This window comes from Cynoglossus semilaevis, chromosome 9, assembly GCF_000523025.1.
Source record: "Cynoglossus semilaevis isolate Cse_v1.0 chromosome 9, Cse_v1.0, whole genome shotgun sequence".
NCBI classification, from domain to species: Eukaryota; Metazoa; Chordata; class Actinopteri; order Pleuronectiformes; family Cynoglossidae; genus Cynoglossus; species Cynoglossus semilaevis.
The window spans coordinates 4202143-4220413 of NC_024315.1; the positions used below are offsets into that span (position 1 = coordinate 4202143).

At 40.7% G+C, this 18271-nt stretch overlaps 2 protein-coding genes and 1 long non-coding RNA gene across 5 annotated transcripts in view; 1 reads left to right on the forward strand and 2 right to left on the reverse strand.

Moving 5' to 3' along the window:
* stox2a (storkhead box 2a) overlaps nt 1-4011 on the forward strand; it is a 15857-nt gene extending 11846 nt beyond the window's left edge. Inside the window, exons 4-5 of the mRNA XM_017035515.2 lie at nt 1-1647; nt 3780-4011. Of these exons, the coding sequence (XP_016891004.1) occupies nt 1-1647; nt 3780-3984 (1852 nt within the window). The 3' untranslated portion in view covers nt 3985-4011. The remainder of the gene's footprint in view (nt 1648-3779) is intronic.
* A 156-nt stretch (nt 4012-4167) lies between these two features.
* LOC103383465 (uncharacterized) lies at nt 4168-6975 on the reverse strand. Its single transcript, XR_003050554.1, has 5 exons — nt 6766-6975; nt 6165-6237; nt 6001-6028; nt 5299-5537; nt 4168-5184 (listed from the first exon to the last, which is right to left on the reverse strand). It is a non-coding gene; the product is annotated as an uncharacterized LOC103383465 (long non-coding RNA).
* Nucleotides 6976-9106: 2131 nt separating this feature from the next.
* tll1 (tolloid-like 1) overlaps nt 9107-18271 on the reverse strand; it is a 21833-nt gene continuing 12668 nt past the window's right edge. The window contains exons 10-21 of one of the 3 annotated variants that reach the window (XM_025058688.1): nt 17767-17869; nt 17472-17588; nt 17211-17356; nt 16542-16737; nt 16336-16461; nt 15341-15501; nt 15066-15246; nt 14811-14936; nt 12705-12832; nt 11758-11971; nt 11210-11460; nt 9107-10580 (exon numbers count right to left, since the gene is read on the reverse strand). In XM_025058688.1, the coding sequence (XP_024914456.1) occupies nt 10446-10580; nt 11210-11460; nt 11758-11971; nt 12705-12832; nt 14811-14936; nt 15066-15246; nt 15341-15501; nt 16336-16461; nt 16542-16737; nt 17211-17356; nt 17472-17588; nt 17767-17869 (1884 nt within the window). In that variant the 3' untranslated portion in view covers nt 9107-10445. Of the gene's footprint in view, nt 10581-11209; nt 11461-11757; nt 12125-12704; nt 12833-14810; nt 14937-15065; nt 15247-15340; nt 15502-16335; nt 16462-16541; nt 16738-17210; nt 17357-17471; nt 17589-17766; nt 17870-18271 lie in introns of those variants that run through there. The other 2 variants (XM_025058690.1, XM_025058689.1) reach the window with 2 other exon arrangements.

The following is an 18271-nucleotide window of genomic DNA, read 5'->3' on the forward strand; positions in this document are numbered from 1 at the left end:
TACACAGAAAAACAAGTTAGGATCAGCCCAGCACAGTGCACGCAGCAGGAGGGGCAGGGGACATCGCAGGGCCCCTCATGGTAAGTCTCGTTCTCATAGCAAACCCAGGACGTCAAGGGGGGACCCATCGGAGGGTTCAAACTGGGATCTACTGTTCATGGAAAGAGATTACAGGTTCTTTAGCCACTCATTAGTCCGGTCGCCTAGAGAAGCAATGTACACCTTGGAACGCAGGCGGAGTGGAGGTGCAACATACCTGGTCCACAGCAATCCCAACATTACTGAATCATACTGCCCTGTTACCCCTGAGTGGGACGTGTCGGGGGAGCTAGCTAAGAGACGAACAGAGATGCCTTTTCCTGAACCTTCACGTGGAACTTGCCAGTCCAGGGTTCAACGAAGTCACAGTCACAATCAGGACAGGAAATCGCGTCATGAGAGGTCTGATCATGCTAAAGAACGATCCCGGTCCATGGACAATTCCCTCAAAGGGCTGTCACTGGGTGTGCCAGAAGACTTTGAACCCAGTCTGGAGGAGCGCACTCATTACTATACTGACGACGGCACCCTGCGAGCCACGCAGAAATCATCTCATTACTCAAGGATCATGTTCTCTGCTGCAAAGTTCCACTCTGATTTTAATGTGCCTGATGTGGGGAAGGGAAGTCTGGATGAGTCGAGGATGAGGAATACGATAGAGCGGAACAAAAGCAGAGACAGTTTGCCAACGTATAATGAGCTAATGGGACTTTCTCCTAAGCCCTCAACAGATGAGTATTTTCAGTGCAATACATCAAATGAAACAATCCTAACTGCCCCTTCGCCTCAGGCAAAATCAGAATACGACACATTAACCTCATCAGGGGGACTCCAAAAGGGCTCTCCAGCTGACCGCCAGACGCCTCACCTCACAACTCCTCATACAGTGGAGTATAAGGAGGACTTGTCTGCAGCAAAAGGACAAAATGGCTCGGGAATGCGAATGACACCTAGCCAGACTCCAGAGCCTGTGCAAAATGCACGTTTGACGCCACATCAACACAACGTAGACCCTGGAGGGGGAGGAGGCACTATCGTAATCAAAAGAAAAGAGATCTTCAGCAAGGACACTTTGTTTAAACCTCCACACAATGCCTTGTCCACAGGCTACGTGGACAGCAGCTACACCAAGTCCGGCACATTGCGGAAAGCCTCTCATGCCAAATCAACAGAGGCCCTAGACAATCCTGAGCCCCAACAGCCTTCCAATTCAGCCACTTCCTCAGCATCACCTGCAGTCTTACAGAGCTGCTTAGAGCCAACAGTCCCCTCTGCCTCATTTGACTACTATAACGTATCAGACGATGAGGAAGAGGAAGAGACAGAGGAGGACTCGCACAAAGAGTTGGCTTCAACAGAAGACAAAAAGGACTTCGGGGAAGTGGATGGTAGTGGAGGAGTCAGTGGTGGTGTCGGAGATGGGACTATGCAGTGGCTCCTGGAGCGGGAGAAGGACCATGATCTGCAGAGAAAGCTGGAGACCAATCTGACCTTACTCAGCCCCAAGGAGACAGAGAACAGCAGCAGTCAGAAGTCAGCCCACTCTGCCCGTTTGGACAGCATGGACAGTAGCAGTGTCACGGTTGACAGTGGATTTAACTCCCCAAGGTACGTGGGGGAAAACACTTGGGTGTAGGTTGGGTGTGAGTGTGGTTATAAAAGGTCTAGCGCAGGAAATGGTTAATATAATAATCCATTAAATCAGATTTACTTGGGCTGTGGTTTGTGTGTTCATCCATGGGGGTGCATGAACAAAACTCAATTTATGAAAGAAGTTCAGTTTATGGCTACGGTTAAAAACCACAAAATAAGAAAATGTACAACAGTTAAAATGTGTCAAAATACTTGAAGGAAATAAAGTGTCTTAAACTAATTCAAGTCAATGTTATCAAGAGTTTCAAATGTGTAGCAGTAAAATGACAAAAAGGACAGTTTTCCAAAAAGAAAAAAAAAGTCACATTTTATTGACAACTTTTATGTCCATGTCACCCAACTGTTACTACAGTCTGACAGTAGACTGTAGTAACAGTTGGGTGACATGGACATAAAATCTAGATCTAGAATCTAGATTTATTTAATGCCCTTCTATCAGGTCCAGAACGCATCTCGTCTTAACCAACCCAGAAGGTGACGCATGTCACTCCTCTGCTCATTGATCTACACAGGCTGAGAGTCATTGCACGGAATAAATCACGGACGCTTATAAAATAATTGTAGGAGGCGCTCCTGCGTATATAAACTCATTGATAAAGGGTTACACATCCGCTCATTACAGGAGTGTGGACTTGTCTTGCCTCCTCCTCACACAAGGCGACCTCGGTCGTTCTCCAGCCTGGTTCCCTCGTGGTGGAACAAACCAGCAGCTGCCACTAGATCAGGCTCCTCACGCTCTTCTTTCAAGAAGCTCTTGAAAACTCTTCTCTTTTTAAAGAACATCTAACATGAACCTTTTCTTACTCTCTGACCTGCTGTGTTTACTGGCGCTTGATTGTTTCTCAAACTGTAATTTGCTTTGGATAAAAGCATCTGCTAAATGTAATGTAAATGTCCAAAATCAGTCAAAACTGTTTTGGTCACTAGTTTTCTTGGTATTCAAGATAAATAAAAGCAGCCCAAAACTACATATTGCACAAAATCAATTATAAAAATGTGATTTTATTTAGAATCAGTGGAGGAACTGCAGAGAAGTTGTAAAGGTTGATTTTCTTTTTCACAATTTCAGTTTAAAAAAAAACTAAAATGTAAAAAACTAAAATGTTCAACATTTTAATAATGTTATAGTGCAGCAAATAGTTAATAAGGAAGAAAATGTTTGCAGTCAAGGTCTCACAGGAGTTGGTTTAAAAGAAAGAAAACAGAAAGAAAATCTCATACTTTATTATGACAGGTGTAAAAATCATGAGAGATGTTTCAGATGCTAAATTACAATTATTTTAAAACAAACTATTAAAAAATAATTGTGAGAAAAAAAACATTTGTTTTTATAAAAATTTTACAGAGGTCTCAACAGGGAGTGCAACTCTAGGGGTTCTGGGTAGGTACTGCAAAGGTCGTCCGGTTTTAGTGTATAACATAGTATTATTGTTGTAGTATTGATTGATGGTGTCTCACAAAAATGTGACTATGATTTGACAGGTAGAAAGACACATCACAAAATTAAGCATAAACTTTAATCTAAAATCTCCATCTACTTTAAATTTGTGCTAAAAATACCAAAAACTACTTAGTTTGTCAGTAGTTTGTTGGTTTGTCTTTTAAAAAAGAACATATCAAAGGTTTTTAAAAGGGAGTCTGTGACTCCAGGGGGTCTCTATGGAAGTACTGCAATTTAAATACACATTAAACACGGAGATGATGATGTAGTGAATCATTTCTAATAATTTCTACTTTCACTTGTTTCCCTGTAATAATTTATAATCAGATTTAAAAAAATACATAAATGTATTTAATCTTTTCAGTTTGTTTGATTGAAACTCTATCATCGTCATGCTTTATACTTACAATTATTTATATATGTGCAAAGTTATAATGCATGTTCATGTTCTAACATTTGGCTTAAAAGGTTTGATATTCAAAAATGTTACTCTTCTGTGGTTAAATGTGCAAAAATATTTAATTTATGTCCAAAAAATAAAATAAAAAGAGAAAAACAATACCTAACACTAGGAGTCATCACCACCAGTATTATAACATGGTTTTTAATGGTAACGTTTTGGGTTTTTTTTTTTGTTTTTTTTCAGGACACGTGAAAGCCTTGCATCCAATACATCCAGCATTGTGGAGAGCAATAGGCGCCAGAATCCAGCACTAAGCCCCGGCCACATGGGTACTAGTAATATCGGACTGCCATTCAGCTTTCGCGCAATCCCAGAGCCCCCCACCACCACACCGCCTGAGAAACTCCAGAAGTCATCCAACTGCCTGGCTTCCATCACCAGCGTCTGACAGGCAGCACAATCTGAGACCATGAAGGTGGAAATGAGAGGGCGAACACGAGGTGTCTTACTATTTGGACCCTCGCTTTCCACAGCTAACACACACAGAGGAATACACACATACGCCCATAAACATTAGATTCATGAGAATCTATTTACTGGGACTGTTAGAAAAACAGGCATGGCTTCAAAAGACTGTTTCCACATCCAGAACTTTACTGCAAAAAACAGAGAAGAAAACTACAGGAAATCAAGATCACAGTAGGTGAAGAAACCTACCATCAACACTTGGATTTTGGTGACATGGACTCTAGTTTGGCTTATATTAAGATTCTTGATTATTGGTATTGGAAAGTAGTAGACTATAGGATTCAAGTTACATTTGGAAATATCAGAAAAAACACTTTTTATACAACTTAACAAAACATGTCCAATTAAGTGTTCTCTTTCCTGAAATAGCATCAAGTTCTTCAGGACAATGCAGTGTATCAGCACAATGGGGTCAACAATAAAAGCTGTTCAGAAGAACAACAGGTGACAGATATTGAAACATGAATCAGCTCAGATTTGTGTATTGCAATGCAAATGATGTATGTATACTCGATACTTTTGATATCCTAATTATTATAATGGTGGTATTAAAGATGCTATGTGACCAAAGTCACCAGAGTCAGTCTGCTGCTTTATCACAAAAGCCAAGGTGGAGGTTGCATTTAATAAAAAATCCCAATATTTAAAACAAGAGAGAGAAAAAAAACAAAAAACAAACAAACTTAAAAAACAGTAAACAGTAAAGTGAACTGATTTTGTCTGGTATTTTGAAAGGAATCTAAACATATATATATATATATATATATATATTATACTAATAATTTAGATTTTGAGATAAAAATATGGTCAGTTTTAGATGTTAAAACTTGGCCGTTTATACAGTATTAAATATTTAAAAGCGTGTGACTTAAATCTAAATTACATAAAGGTAGTCGGTCATACTGTATGTAAATGCAGCAAACTGGGGTCAAGGTTACTATTTTTATGTGAGAAAACCAGGGGTGTGACAAGATCTCATGCCTCCAGATCTTGCGAATCTTAAACGTGACGATATTTTAACCAATTGGGCGTCTCACAGAAAGGAAAGATTGTGAGCTCTCCAAACTTCTACTTGCGGGCAGTAATCCACCCAGTCCAGTGTTATTTCTGTTGATGAAAACTGTCCAAAAAAAGGTTTGTCAACAATCCTTTCATTTCTATGACAAACTTCAGCAAACAAATCAATAGAAGAAATGAAATCTCAGGGAAGAATAAATGGAGAAAAGATCAGTACCTGTAAGGTTGTTCCTGGACTGTAGGGTGGAAGTGGACCAGGTTTTTAGTGGCCAAAGGATGTCTTCAGGTTTGTTCTTCATTGACCAATGATAATTCTGTTCACTTGAATCTGCTAACTGACTGACCTGATCTGATCTTCTGTGTGTAGGACTCTATGGACCAGACCAAGTATGGAGATGGATCCTGATTGAAGGGACCAGAGGTGATGTGAAAGGCTGAGGTTTTCATTTTGTCCATCTATGGAAAGACAGTTTGTTTTATTTCTCTTGTCTTCTGTTGGCAGATGTTGGACTGGACCTTGTCCACCACAACTCATGTCCAGGAGGACTAACGTGGAAGGCAGAAACAGACTCTTCATGAAGAGCACCATTTAAAGTGGAGGAAAGCGGCGGCACGGCGACCACGTGGAGGAAAGCGGCGGCACGGCGACCACATAGAGGAAAGCGGCGGCACGGCGGCGAGTATACATGACGGGCACGACGGAAAGTGGAGCAAGGCGGCGGCACGGCGACCGCGTGGAGGAAAGCGGCGGCACGGCGACCGCGTGGAGGAAAGCATCAGCACGGCGAGGTGGCACAGGAGCTGGCTAGAAGAAAGCAGAGGCACTGTCTGCAACTGACACGGCAGCTGCAAAGAAAAATATATATAAAAATAATTTAAAATAATAATAAGAATAATAAAACAAACCACCGCTCCCTACCATGTTGAAGACCTTCATGATGACCAATCTGGAAAACAAATAAAAAAACAGAGACGAGTCACATTAACTGCTGCTAGCGTTAACTAAGTTTAGTGTGAGCACAACATTTGTCAAATATTGACTGAAACTAAACTAAAGTCTGAAATCCCAAGTTTGACTCTCACCTTGTCTTCTCAGTTTCTGAAGTGTTCATTGATGCTGGATAACTTCCACCTAGTCTCCGTGCTCAAACTCCATCTGTTAAAACATTGTTGATTACAAAGTTAACACAATAAAGACAGGTTTTATTTATTTATTTATTTATTTTTAGAAATGTACAGTAGAAGAAGCTGTACCTAAACCACTAAAATTGTAAAATATTATAAATCAAGTAAATTTTATTTATAGCCCAGATTCACTATCACATACTTTTATTGGACTTTTATATTTGACAATTTCGAATAAAGAAAGAACTTAAACTTAAAATACCTTGTAAAAACGGGAGATGTTTACAGTCAATGTCTATACAAATCAACAATACATAATAAAGCTAAATAAAGTTACTTACAAACTCAGTAAGTAAGTTTACCAACAGTGAGAATAACTCAATGAAAAAACACATTCCGACGTGGCTCAGTCTTTCTTTCTTTCTTTCTTTTTTTTTTCAAAGCCAAGCCAATAAATAAATTGTTTTCTTCCTCTCAGTGAAGTCTAGGCTATTTAGCTACAACTAACACATATGGTCAAAACGGAACAAGTACAGACTAAAATCCAAAAGTTACTTACATTTCTCCGGACCAGGTCGAGTCGCAAATGGGGATCTACATGGTCCGCCTGTGGCGTTTTAAAGCCAGTGGGAACCTTTTCAGCGTCTGACGTCACACACCACGTCCAGTTCCTCGTGGATCCCGCCATGACAATTTTGAATGACCTCAATTAGAAGTCTTCCGGTGTTAATATGTCAGAGCGCAGTTGGCACAGCGCTACGTACAGGCCGGGCATATGTACTACAGGGAGCGGAGTCCTGTTAGCGGTTCTGTTTGTTTGGCCAGATCCGAGTAAATACTCCGTATTCTGAGGCAGCTGTGTTAACAGGTCCTCAGCATTCCCTGTGTTTGACTTTGATCATTATTGTTACATTGACTTCTCATATGTGTGTGTGTGTGACACACGTGTGTATTGGACATTTATGGAAATACGGAACAAAAAGTCTGGTATAATATTAAATGGGTTAATACTGGACGCAACGTTTAATTGCCATTGCAAAATTACGATTCCGGGTGGGTGCACTGGCGGTTCTGGTTGGGGACAGCAGCGGCCAGTGCTGTCGCTGTAACACTGAGTCTGGACCCCCCGCCATCGCCCATCCCCTCCGAACGAAGATTATCCATACATCATACTGCAAGTCATTAAAATTGTGTTGTTGCGCGGACGGATTCTTTAGTACGTTGCACCACTGAAATTCGCAGCTTTGTTGATATACGGTGAGCACAAGATACGATGACCACAAACATCGTTGGGCATATCGATTTATGGCTCTAATTGACATCATGGATAGACTGCATCCAGACAGGCAGGAGTCGTTGATGATGTGTGGGTGAAGAGCTTTCGAAGAGCAAGGATCCAGCTGTAGTACAGCGATAAACACAAGACACTGTGAGAATAAAACAAGACGAGAATATAATATAGCAACTACATTTCATAAGCCTTTTTTTTTTACAGATTGCAATTATAAGCAATTGCGATACCAGTAAGTACTAGTTGTGAACAGAGATTTTATATGTTAAAGCTCATGAAAACATACCCACTGTAAGTGTAGTTAAAATGTTATCACTTGTTATATATATCGTGTCTCAAATGTTGAAGCATTCACTAGTTACACTGGTTAATAAATAATTTGATAAAAAATGTCAAAGTCTTTTTTTTCCTTGTGTTGAATGAGTCCCTCTGACAGCCCGGACCCACCTTAGCCCCTTCAGTAAAATTGGTGTAGAAACGCCACTGGACCGCTGGCGTGTATATATGTACTATATATACATATATATACATATATATACACCCACACACACATTACAATTAGTGACGGCTGGTACACAAACAGCCTCTTTGGTATTTAGTTATTTTTTAAATAAACATAATGTTAATGTGGAATATAAATAATCATAATTTGGGTAAATAGCTTTCAGCTCATCTAACTCCTAACTTCTTCTGAGCTTAGGTGGCGCTAGAAAAAGCGTCCAGTCCATGTAGCAGTGTAGCCAATTGCTGACCTGTTGTTGACATGAGATATGCACATAGCAGAATTTGTCAAATCTGATGTCTTAAGGGCGATTAATTTGTCGCCCCAGCTGAGACTCTCCGTGAAGGAGTGGATCTCAGTAGTATTAACTGACACTGTGAAACTCGGCCACATGGGGTCCCTGTGTAACAGCCAACAGCCTTTGTATAAAATATGTACAGTATATATGATTACGTCATTTGAAGTCATTACATGTTCAGTTTCAAATGTAAAACTTGTGTTTTTCAATATGCTGATGATGTTTTTGTATAAGAATGACTCAACTTCTAATAGTGGCATTAAATAATGACTTCAATTGAACTGGGATAGTTACTGAAGCTGGCTTCATATGGCACAGGCTCACTATCTGCCACTGTGTATACCGTAAATTCTGTTTATTAAACTCAAAGCACTAGTTTTGAAAAACAAGTACATTTCTACTGTATCAATGTCATGATGTTAAAAAACGTGGTTTTCTCTTTGGTTGTTGATGCTATGGTGATATCCTGTAACAGGAAGTGAAGTTCACCAAAGCGATCTTTTAATGGAAATTGACATGTTGTTTTTTGTACACAAAATCTTTATCTGAGAACCTTTTGAATTTGGATTTTGATGTTTGTCATCAGTTAACACGACGTGGGTTCCTGCGCTCATTTTAACCAAAGTTCAGCTCCCTGGAACACAACATGAAACAGCACACAGTTCATTCTTGTTTCCTGTTAGGATTTTATTGACTGATGTAGAGGACGTCTGGTTCTTGTTTCTGTGCTACTCAAACAGAAGTTCCAGATGAGAAGAACAAAAAATTCTGCAGTAGTTCAGAGTCAACTGGAGCTTGGCACATACATCAAGGTAGGAATCAACACAAAAACATGCAGTTTATACACACACACCTACATGTCCTTCACAATTTGCTGTTACACACATACTTTTAACAAGTCAATTTTAGAGATAGAATTTTGTATGCACCTGATACACCTACATGTCCTGTAGGCTGTAATGTTACAATGATCTGTTCAAATGCTAAATGGGAAAATAATGCATAAAACAATGTGTTTTACACATGCACCAGTCACGTCCCACCATGCTTGTTAGGATGTTACAAAATGAGTGTGAGAGTGACATCCCATAGTATACACTTGTTTCTAAGGCAATGTTGTAGGACTGGTGCTTTTTATTATTCTGTCATTCAGTGTCTTCTTATTTTAGCACCACTGGAGTCTTCCCTTCAGAATTGAGTCAAAGAGACTGTAGTAAATGTTCCTGTCCACTAGGAGTTAATTGCCACGATACAATTGTTGGTGTCAAATGTGAAAAATCATCAGAAAAATGGCATTCACATGCACTAAACAAAACAAGGCCTTGAACTGACATTTTGGTAACATTTTCATTCACATTTAATATATATATACACACATATATACATATATGTATATATGTATATATATATACATATACACATATACAGTATATATATACAAATATATATACATATATAAATACATATATATAAATATACATTTATATTTACTCATCTCTGAGCACTCACACACATACAAAAACACAGATTGACTGTAAGACATGACAAAAAAAGAAACAAGATTCTTCTCTAGCCTCTCGGAGCTGGGTCCAGTCCCCAGATGTCAAAAGTCATAAAAACGTCTGTCATGTTTTCGCTCAGTTACAGTAAGGTAAAAGCAGCCACGTGGTCACATTAAGTCTGCACAGTTGAAGGAGCCAGGATTCAGGAGTCAACAATGTCTCCATGATGTATTTTCTTGTTTCACTCCAGTCCATCGTAGCAGCATTTCATTATATACTGTGTTTATGTGGTTCTTATCTGTCATCGTGCATCCATTAGTGTCTCAGTAAACTGGTCTGGAACTTTTGTTGTTTTAGCTTCCACTGCACAAAGTACAACGTTGAAGAGCAGTAAAGTGGGCCCAGGCCTTATCACATTTCTTCATATCTGCAGAAACCTATCACGTATGTCTTTCTTTTGTGGTTATTACTACCCCCTGGTGGAGCCACGCAGAGGAACCCATGTTGGTGAATGTTCTTCCTCTGGTGTCTGGCCCACATCCACCACTGCCTGTCCATCCCAGATTAAGGGACATGCTGTACTTTTTTTCATTGCCATGTCAACAGGTCAGGATTAAGTGTGTCAGAGTCATACAGAGGTCAGAGGTCATTTCCTGGTGTGAAGGCTCTCCTGAAACTTGGTGCTGGTGTAATGGATGTGGAAGCCCTTCTTGCTGATTGTGTCATCGCTATGGAAGTGGATCAACATGGAGTCTCCGGGTGAGTAAATATCCTCTCGAGGCTGAGGGTAGAGAGACGTAGAGACATTTGAAGTTCAATTACATACTAACTAGTCTTTACATCATCATCAACCAACTAGTCTTTACATCATCAACCAATTATCTTAGTCTAAGTTTTGATCTTAGTCTTAGTCTCGGTCTTCTTCTTGGTCTAATTCTTCAAACTATGCTGTACTTTAAATTAATAATTTTCTTTTCTTGCCTTCCAATCTCACAGTATTTTTTTTACATTTTTTATATGAGTACTGTAGCTTCATAAAATCAAATGAAATAAAACTTTATTTTATTACTATGCTACACACAAAGGACTAAATGTACCATCATGAAAAGGTCCAGTGATTCAGATTTAAAATAATAATTTGCTCAAAATATTTTGTCTTGTAGTTTTTTCAACACATTATTATTACGTCATTACAATGTTTTTAAAATACTTGAATGGTGTTGCTGTTTCTTCTGTCCCATGTTCGAAAACTTTGTTCTTAAGACTTTAACATATACAAAAGTCATACAAATGGGTAAATGGTTAACTCATCTCCAGAAATATATTGCCCAGCTGAACTCAGGAGATTTAGCATCCCTGTGTGGCTACAGGGTGGAGCTGCAGCTCCCTAGAGAAACATTAAAAACTCACCCCTGAACCACAGAAGCGGCCCAGTCGATGTGACTTGGTATCATAACCATTGAAAAGTTCAATGTAGTCATAACCACAGTCAGCTTCCTCCTCCACCTCGAACGTGACGAAGCTCAGCTCGATGCCGTAGCCTCGTTCTACCGTTAGCAGCCACTCACAGTCAATGTGACCCGGGTAATTGTTGTCTCCAAACTGGGAGTGGGAGAAGAGGTTCTTCTGCCGAGCATCTGCTTTTAGACGACCTCCACACTCTGCAAAAAGACACAACAAAAATATAAAAATAGGTTTACGGTCTGTAAATTTTGGACTTTTCATGTCAGAATAGGAAAAACTAAAACTCCATGTTTAAAGAAAATGTTCAGAAAAGTCGTATTACCACTTGATGGCAGTATTGTACCAAACGGCATCACATTTTGGCACAAGTGACTGTCCATTCAAAACGTCGAAACAAATCAAGCAAAAAAAAAAAAAACCAAAACAAAACAAACAAACAAAAAAAAAACAATGAAAGTGAGAAAAATTAAACAAAGACACAATCATTCATCAACCTGTGGAGTGTGTGGCCTGAAAACCCTTTCTTTGAACCGAGGCATCAGAGATGAAGCGCAGATACATCTTGTTCCCAGTGGAAATCAGTGGTTGTGGAATTTTACTGCCACACAGTCGAGCCAGGATGGCTGCAGTGTCCGTGTCCCCGTCGAAGGCCTCCAGGTGGTCGTAGGCACACTCCTGATGCTGCTCCATCTGAAACTCAGTGAACGACTGGACCAAAAGAGACAGAGAAAACGTCGGATGAGTTGAAAGAAGAATGCATGAAATAACATTTAATAACATTTAATTTAACCAGGTGATAGTGGAGTTCTAACCCTGATTGAAGCTGCGTGTGTTCAACCTGCTGCATCCTCAGGGGAAAGACTGAGATCATGTGTATATTTGAAAAAGTTAGAAGAATGGGTTAGGTTTATGTTACAAAACCTGTGTTGTGTGTGTGTGTGTGTTACATCACAGTCAATTTATTCCATTAAATACGAACAAACCACAAACATATTTTCTTCCTTTTTTACTGCCAGTGTTCTTCAGGGTCAGGGTCAGGGTTAACCCCTTCATCAACACCTACTTCAGCCCCTCACCATCATTTTGAGCTGATGATGTCATGGCAGCTTTAGAGATAATCAGAAATAAAATGATGAAGGGATTCATCCTATTTTTTTTTTAGGTCAACATTGTGTTTGTGTCTGAACTGCTGCTCCATAAACCTCGTTGAACACGTGTGTGACGTCGGCTCTTTCTGTTACACAGTAAAAAGACACAGATGTCCAGATGCCCCAGGCCTGAGGGCAGCACAGACTCACAGTTACCCCAGATATAAACATGTCCTCATTCACAGTACAGACATGAACTTCACTTCACTACAAGACGATGGGTGAATGAAGTATTTGACAAAGTATCAGAGCAGAAATACAACAACAACTTGATGTTTTTCCTGCACACTCACAATCTTCACCCTGTGACCCGGGGTGGCTGTGATGTCCCACGTGCACTCCTTACGACTGGGATACTTGTCCGGCCAGTTTGGGCTGCTCAGGGTCCCAGTGGGGCTGTGGAGCTTATGCTCACACTCAGCTAGACACACACACACAGAGGAAGTTACATTTGTCGCTGCAGGAAAAGGTCAGAGGAAATTGAAAGGGAACAGGAAGCAGAGAAACGAGAGAACGACTCTAGACAAAAAAAAACAAACATCTTAAAGGAACACATCCTGCCTGGTGACATGTTCTGTACAAACTTCATTAACACCATGTTCTGGTCGTTCTGTTGCAGAAACAACACTGACTGTTTTCATCTATAATGAGGCAGCATAATAAAACAGTTTACTTCACTCGTCATAAAAATAAAACCTTGACGACCTGGAAACTGTCTGTGGTTTATTATCATAACCACGACGTTGGTTGTAGTAAAACTGTCTGTGGTTTATTGTATTCAGTATGTGTTGTATTTAGTAAATGTACAGACGATAATGTCAAAAAACCCTAAATGTATAAATATTTAATACAATATGTTGCAACATAATTACTTCAACAATGGAAAAGAAAAAACATCTTCATCTCAGAAAGACCACGACCAACATCAGCCAATGAAAGTGAACTATTTGGCAGTTCACTTTCTCTTTCACTTGTCATTGTGACACAGCACACCACTGCACACTACCAAATGTGACCTCTGCTTTTAACCCATTATCACAGCCAGCAGGAGGCAGCTTTGGGCGCCAGAGCACCTCAGTTGTAACTTGGCGGACTCGAACCTAAAACCTTTCAGGCCCAAGTCTGCGTCGTTAACCACTAAGCCACCACAGTATATACAGTATCATATTTACAAACATAAACAATGGATTAATATCAAATCCACCAGTATAAATGTGTAAAACAGTTTAATAACAGCAGTCGTATTTCTATAGTTCTGATGATATTTAAGGTCAGGACAAGAGATTAGTGCAGGGTGACAGTAGAGGTGAGAGTTGGAGGTAAATCTGTGGTTCCAGTCATGGTTGAAGTCACTTCACAATCATTTAGTTTGAACCATGAATTAGAAAAGACTGCAGTTAAAAAACTGGTATTGTTTTTTTGTCATGGCTTGACCGGTGGGTGTCTAAAACACACACACACACACAGAGCATTTCAATTTCCAGATGTTTGTAACATGAGTGTTTTTATGAGCAGCCTTTGGTGAGTTGTATATGAGGCTGTTAGTTGTGTGTGTGTGCGTGTGTGTGGGAAAGTGCTAATGACTTTAATAAAGTGTTTTCTGTCAGAACCGTCACCATTGTAAACTTCACCACAGGTAGTTGGAGTTATAAAGGAACTCTCTCTATAAAGGAAGTCCACTAACAAGTCATGTGACAAGAGGTCAAGTCATGTGACAAGAGGTCAAGTCCCAGTCATGAAACAGACGTGTCAGGTTGTAGTTCTAGTACAACGGAAGGGACTGTCATTAAAGTGTTCATGAGCAGACGGTGACATCACTATGTTGTCCTTTTAATGACATCATTTGTGGACACTTTACTAGTAATTAATGACTTGGTGCTAGTTACTGTCAAGGATGGTTTTCATGTTGTAGTTAAACTGGGTTAAATTGAGGACAATAACCTCCGTTAGCATTAGCTCAGAAAACCTGACAGCATTTCTGACCATGGCTTTGTATTTGCTGGTCCAGTTTTTGCTGGTCCAGATTTTGGTCCTGTAGTGGACTGAGTTAGTTGACCTCAGTGTCACGCAGCCACAGGCATCTTAAAGAAAAGCTGTCTCAGGGTTCAAAGGTCACACCCAGTTAGGAGACATTTCTCCAAACTTCTTTGAAGACATACCTATATTCTCTACAAATGATACACATTTACTTTCTGTTTTCTCTCTCTTGGGCGCCATCTGTCTGACTGCGTTTCTTGCGTTTCTGACTCTACAGTACTACAGTATTTTTAGATTTAATTAAAGGTTTAGAGTCATTTACTGAACTTATTGTAATATATGTGGGTTTGGAATATGTTGTCAAAAATAATAATACATTAAATATTATATCAAATATATATATATGTATATGTTGGACCCACCTTCCTTACAGTCATGTTTGTTCTCATGCAGCACAAAGCCGTGACGACACTGACACACATACGAGCCCACCGTGTTGATGCACTCGTGCTGGCAGCCGCCGTTGTCCTCGCTGCACTCATCTTTGTCTGTGAGACACACACATATTTGTTAAATCCAAACAAAAACACATTTTTCCTTCACTGTGTCCTGAAATCACAAACCACATAAGACACACACACACACACACACACACACACAGGAACATGCTGTGTCACCTGAGAAGAAGCGAGCCTTGAAGCCTTTCTTGGAGACGGTGTTGTCGGACTTGAACTCTATTCTCATGTTGTTAAACTGGGAGGTGATGACCTCGGGAATCTCGTTGCCACAGTATTTACCGTGAAGTTTGGAGTCAGATGAGAGGCCGCTGCGCACCTCCACGTAGTCGTACTTACACACCTGTCCATTGTTCAGAGAAAGTACAACTTTTTACTGCTTCAAAGAGTTTCTTTCTCTTTTTGCCGGTGCGTTCCGTGCGTTCCGTGCAGCTCACCTCGTTTCCCTCCAGCTCAAAGTCCTCAAACTGCAGGGAGATGCGATAGTGAGCGGGGGCCACCACCTGCCACACACAGTTCTTGTTGGGTGGATATTCTTTGGGCCAACCAGGAGTGCTGATGGTCCCATTCAGCTTAGAGAGAAGTCCACCACACGCAGCTACACTCACACACACACACACACACACATTTATGACCGAGTCAGAAGGAGAGGCTGGTGCTGTCGACCAGCTGCTTAAAATCTGGGTTCTGACCCTGAAGTTTGTTTTTAAATATATTTGGTTGATTTTTAGGTGTGAATAAAAATAAAAATAAAATCCTTCAACAACAGAATGTGCCTTATTTTCAATCTTCTTTTCTGTCTTGGTGTCAATGAGATGTTTTGATTTTTTTGACCATCTAGACCCTTTTAAAAAGGCTGTGGATACACTTTTGAAATAAAAGGTCAAACCTAGGATGTGGTATAAAAGGAGTAAATTATACCTGGTAGTACTTGACCAAAACAAGCATTTCTAAATGGATTATTCAAAAAGATCACTGTTGTGGAAAATGTACTTTCATAGACACGCGTACATAACGCACACACATCTGTAACTCATTAACTCATGAACTCATTAATTACAACACTATGTTTATGTATATTTTATATGATCCTTATGAGAGTTTGTTTTTCTTGGATTAAAAAGTTTTTTCCTTCAGTTTTATTCTCTAACGATGCTTTACATCAAAGCACCTGAAACTAATCCTCAATAATTAGTGTTTCTTGGCGACGGCAGTGGAAGTGCAGTCTGAACTGATGTGTGTAAGTGACACGCCTGAACAATGGATTGGTTCATGTCAAAAATGTTTCACAGCAACAAAGACTCTGGCGTCGACTCAGTCATTCCAGGTGTTTTTTCCTGCTGCCCTTGTTTTTTTTCTTATGATCAGTTGAACTCACATCCTACAGAAACACACACACACACACACACACACACACACACTCACACGTTACCTTCACAGCTCTTCTTGTCAGCAGCCAGCTCATAGCCAGGGTCACAAGCGCACTTGAAGCTGCCAAGCGTGTTTACACACCTCTGTTCACATCCACCGTTGTCCGGCTTGGCACATTCATCCTCCTCTGGAACCACACATCACGTCAAGGCATGTTTTCACACATGCTCCGCTCCAAAGAAAAAAGAAAAAAGAAAGAATACGCACCTTTGAAGAAGTTTGCAGCAAAACCTGCCTTGTTTACCGTCCCGTCTGAGACGAACTTCATCCAGAGTGTGTGAGACGTGGAGCGCACGTCCTCCGGTTTGTCATAGCCACAGAAGCGACCAATCAGGGGACTTGTTTCTAGTGGGCCATCGCGAACCTCCAGGTAGTCGTATGCACAGCTGTCGTGCCTCTCGATCTACAGAAACGTTGATGTTGGTTGTTAATAAAGGCCGTTCAGTGTTGCAGCAGCAGAACCAGAACCAGGTTCTGGGTTAGTCCTGTTCTAATAACCAAGACAAGGGTTGGACTTTTAACATAAATCAACCATGTTCAGGTATCACAGATCAGATCGTCCAAACTGCATTTTAAGCTCCCCCTGTGGTAATGTAGAGGAAATGACCATCTGCTCTACCTGTAAATGATGATGAAGTAAAAACTAAAGTCATCCTTGAAAAATGGTTTCTGATCATCGATCATTACACTGAATAGAACAGAAGTGTTAGTGTGTTAGGTGGGGGGACCCACCAACCCACTTGTTCATCTGTGTGTCAGTGCACTCTTACCTTCGAGGCATTTCACACATACACACACACGTACACACACATCTTGAGGCCTGACTTTGGACCCAGACTCTCTGAACCCACACACAGTAAGATGCAGGTCTGTCACCTCGAAGGCCTGGAAGTTGAGTCCCACGTTGTAGCCCTCGGACACAGAAATCATCCACACACACTCTTTGGAGGGTCTGTAGTCGTCGGGATAGTTTGGAGACTGGATCTGACCTGAGTCCTTGGTGATGTCACCGCCGCAGATGGCTGAACCGGAGAGAAGACCAGCTAAAAAAGTTTGTCCTTCCTATTGATTTTCTCCAAAGTATTGGCCTGCAGGGAAAACTGTGGACGCTCTTTCCTGATTGGTTTAAAGACTTACCTTCATAATTGGCAGCGAAGCCCTTCCCCACCCAGTTACTGCTGCTGCGGAACTCGATCCACATTCTGCTGTCAGTGGAAATCAACACGTCAGGAAGTTTATCTCCGCAAAACCTGCCTACACACACACACACACACAGACACACACACACACATGCACACAGAGAAAAAACAATGAGCATCTCTAAGTAACTTTAAAAGGTCATGGAAGTTCTCTAAGGTCAACGTGAGGTCAACGTGAGGTCAGGTGGGACAGCGCCCCCGGTGACCGGACCTTCACCCTCAGTTGGCCTCACCCAGCAGCGGAGCCTTCCTCCAGTATCCATCTCTGACCTCCATGTAGTCGTACCAGCACAGGCTGCTCTTGTACAGGTCCATGGTGCTGAAGTTCAGAACAATCTGGAAGAATTTATTTCACTTTAATAAATCACAGTTTAGAGATTAATTTCCACCACAGACAAAGAGAGAAAATGGCGTCGTTAGGGTGAGAATAGGAGTGACATCATCATCTGTGACAACAGTCTGAAGTGATGCTGGTAAAATATTTGAAAACCAACATTTGGTCAAGAGTCATTTTCTTTCATCTTGAAATCACTCAGTTTCATCATATTGACAGAGCTTCACTTCTTCGGTTCCTAATGAACATCGTTTTTGGTTTGGTTTATATCAGAATTGAATTTGTGGAAATAACTCTGTCCGTTTGTTAGCTTCCCATTAAAGTGGAGTAATGAGTCTGTGGTCTCCACTGACAGAGACCTCCACTGTCAGAGACCTCCACTGACAGAGACCTCCACTGACAGA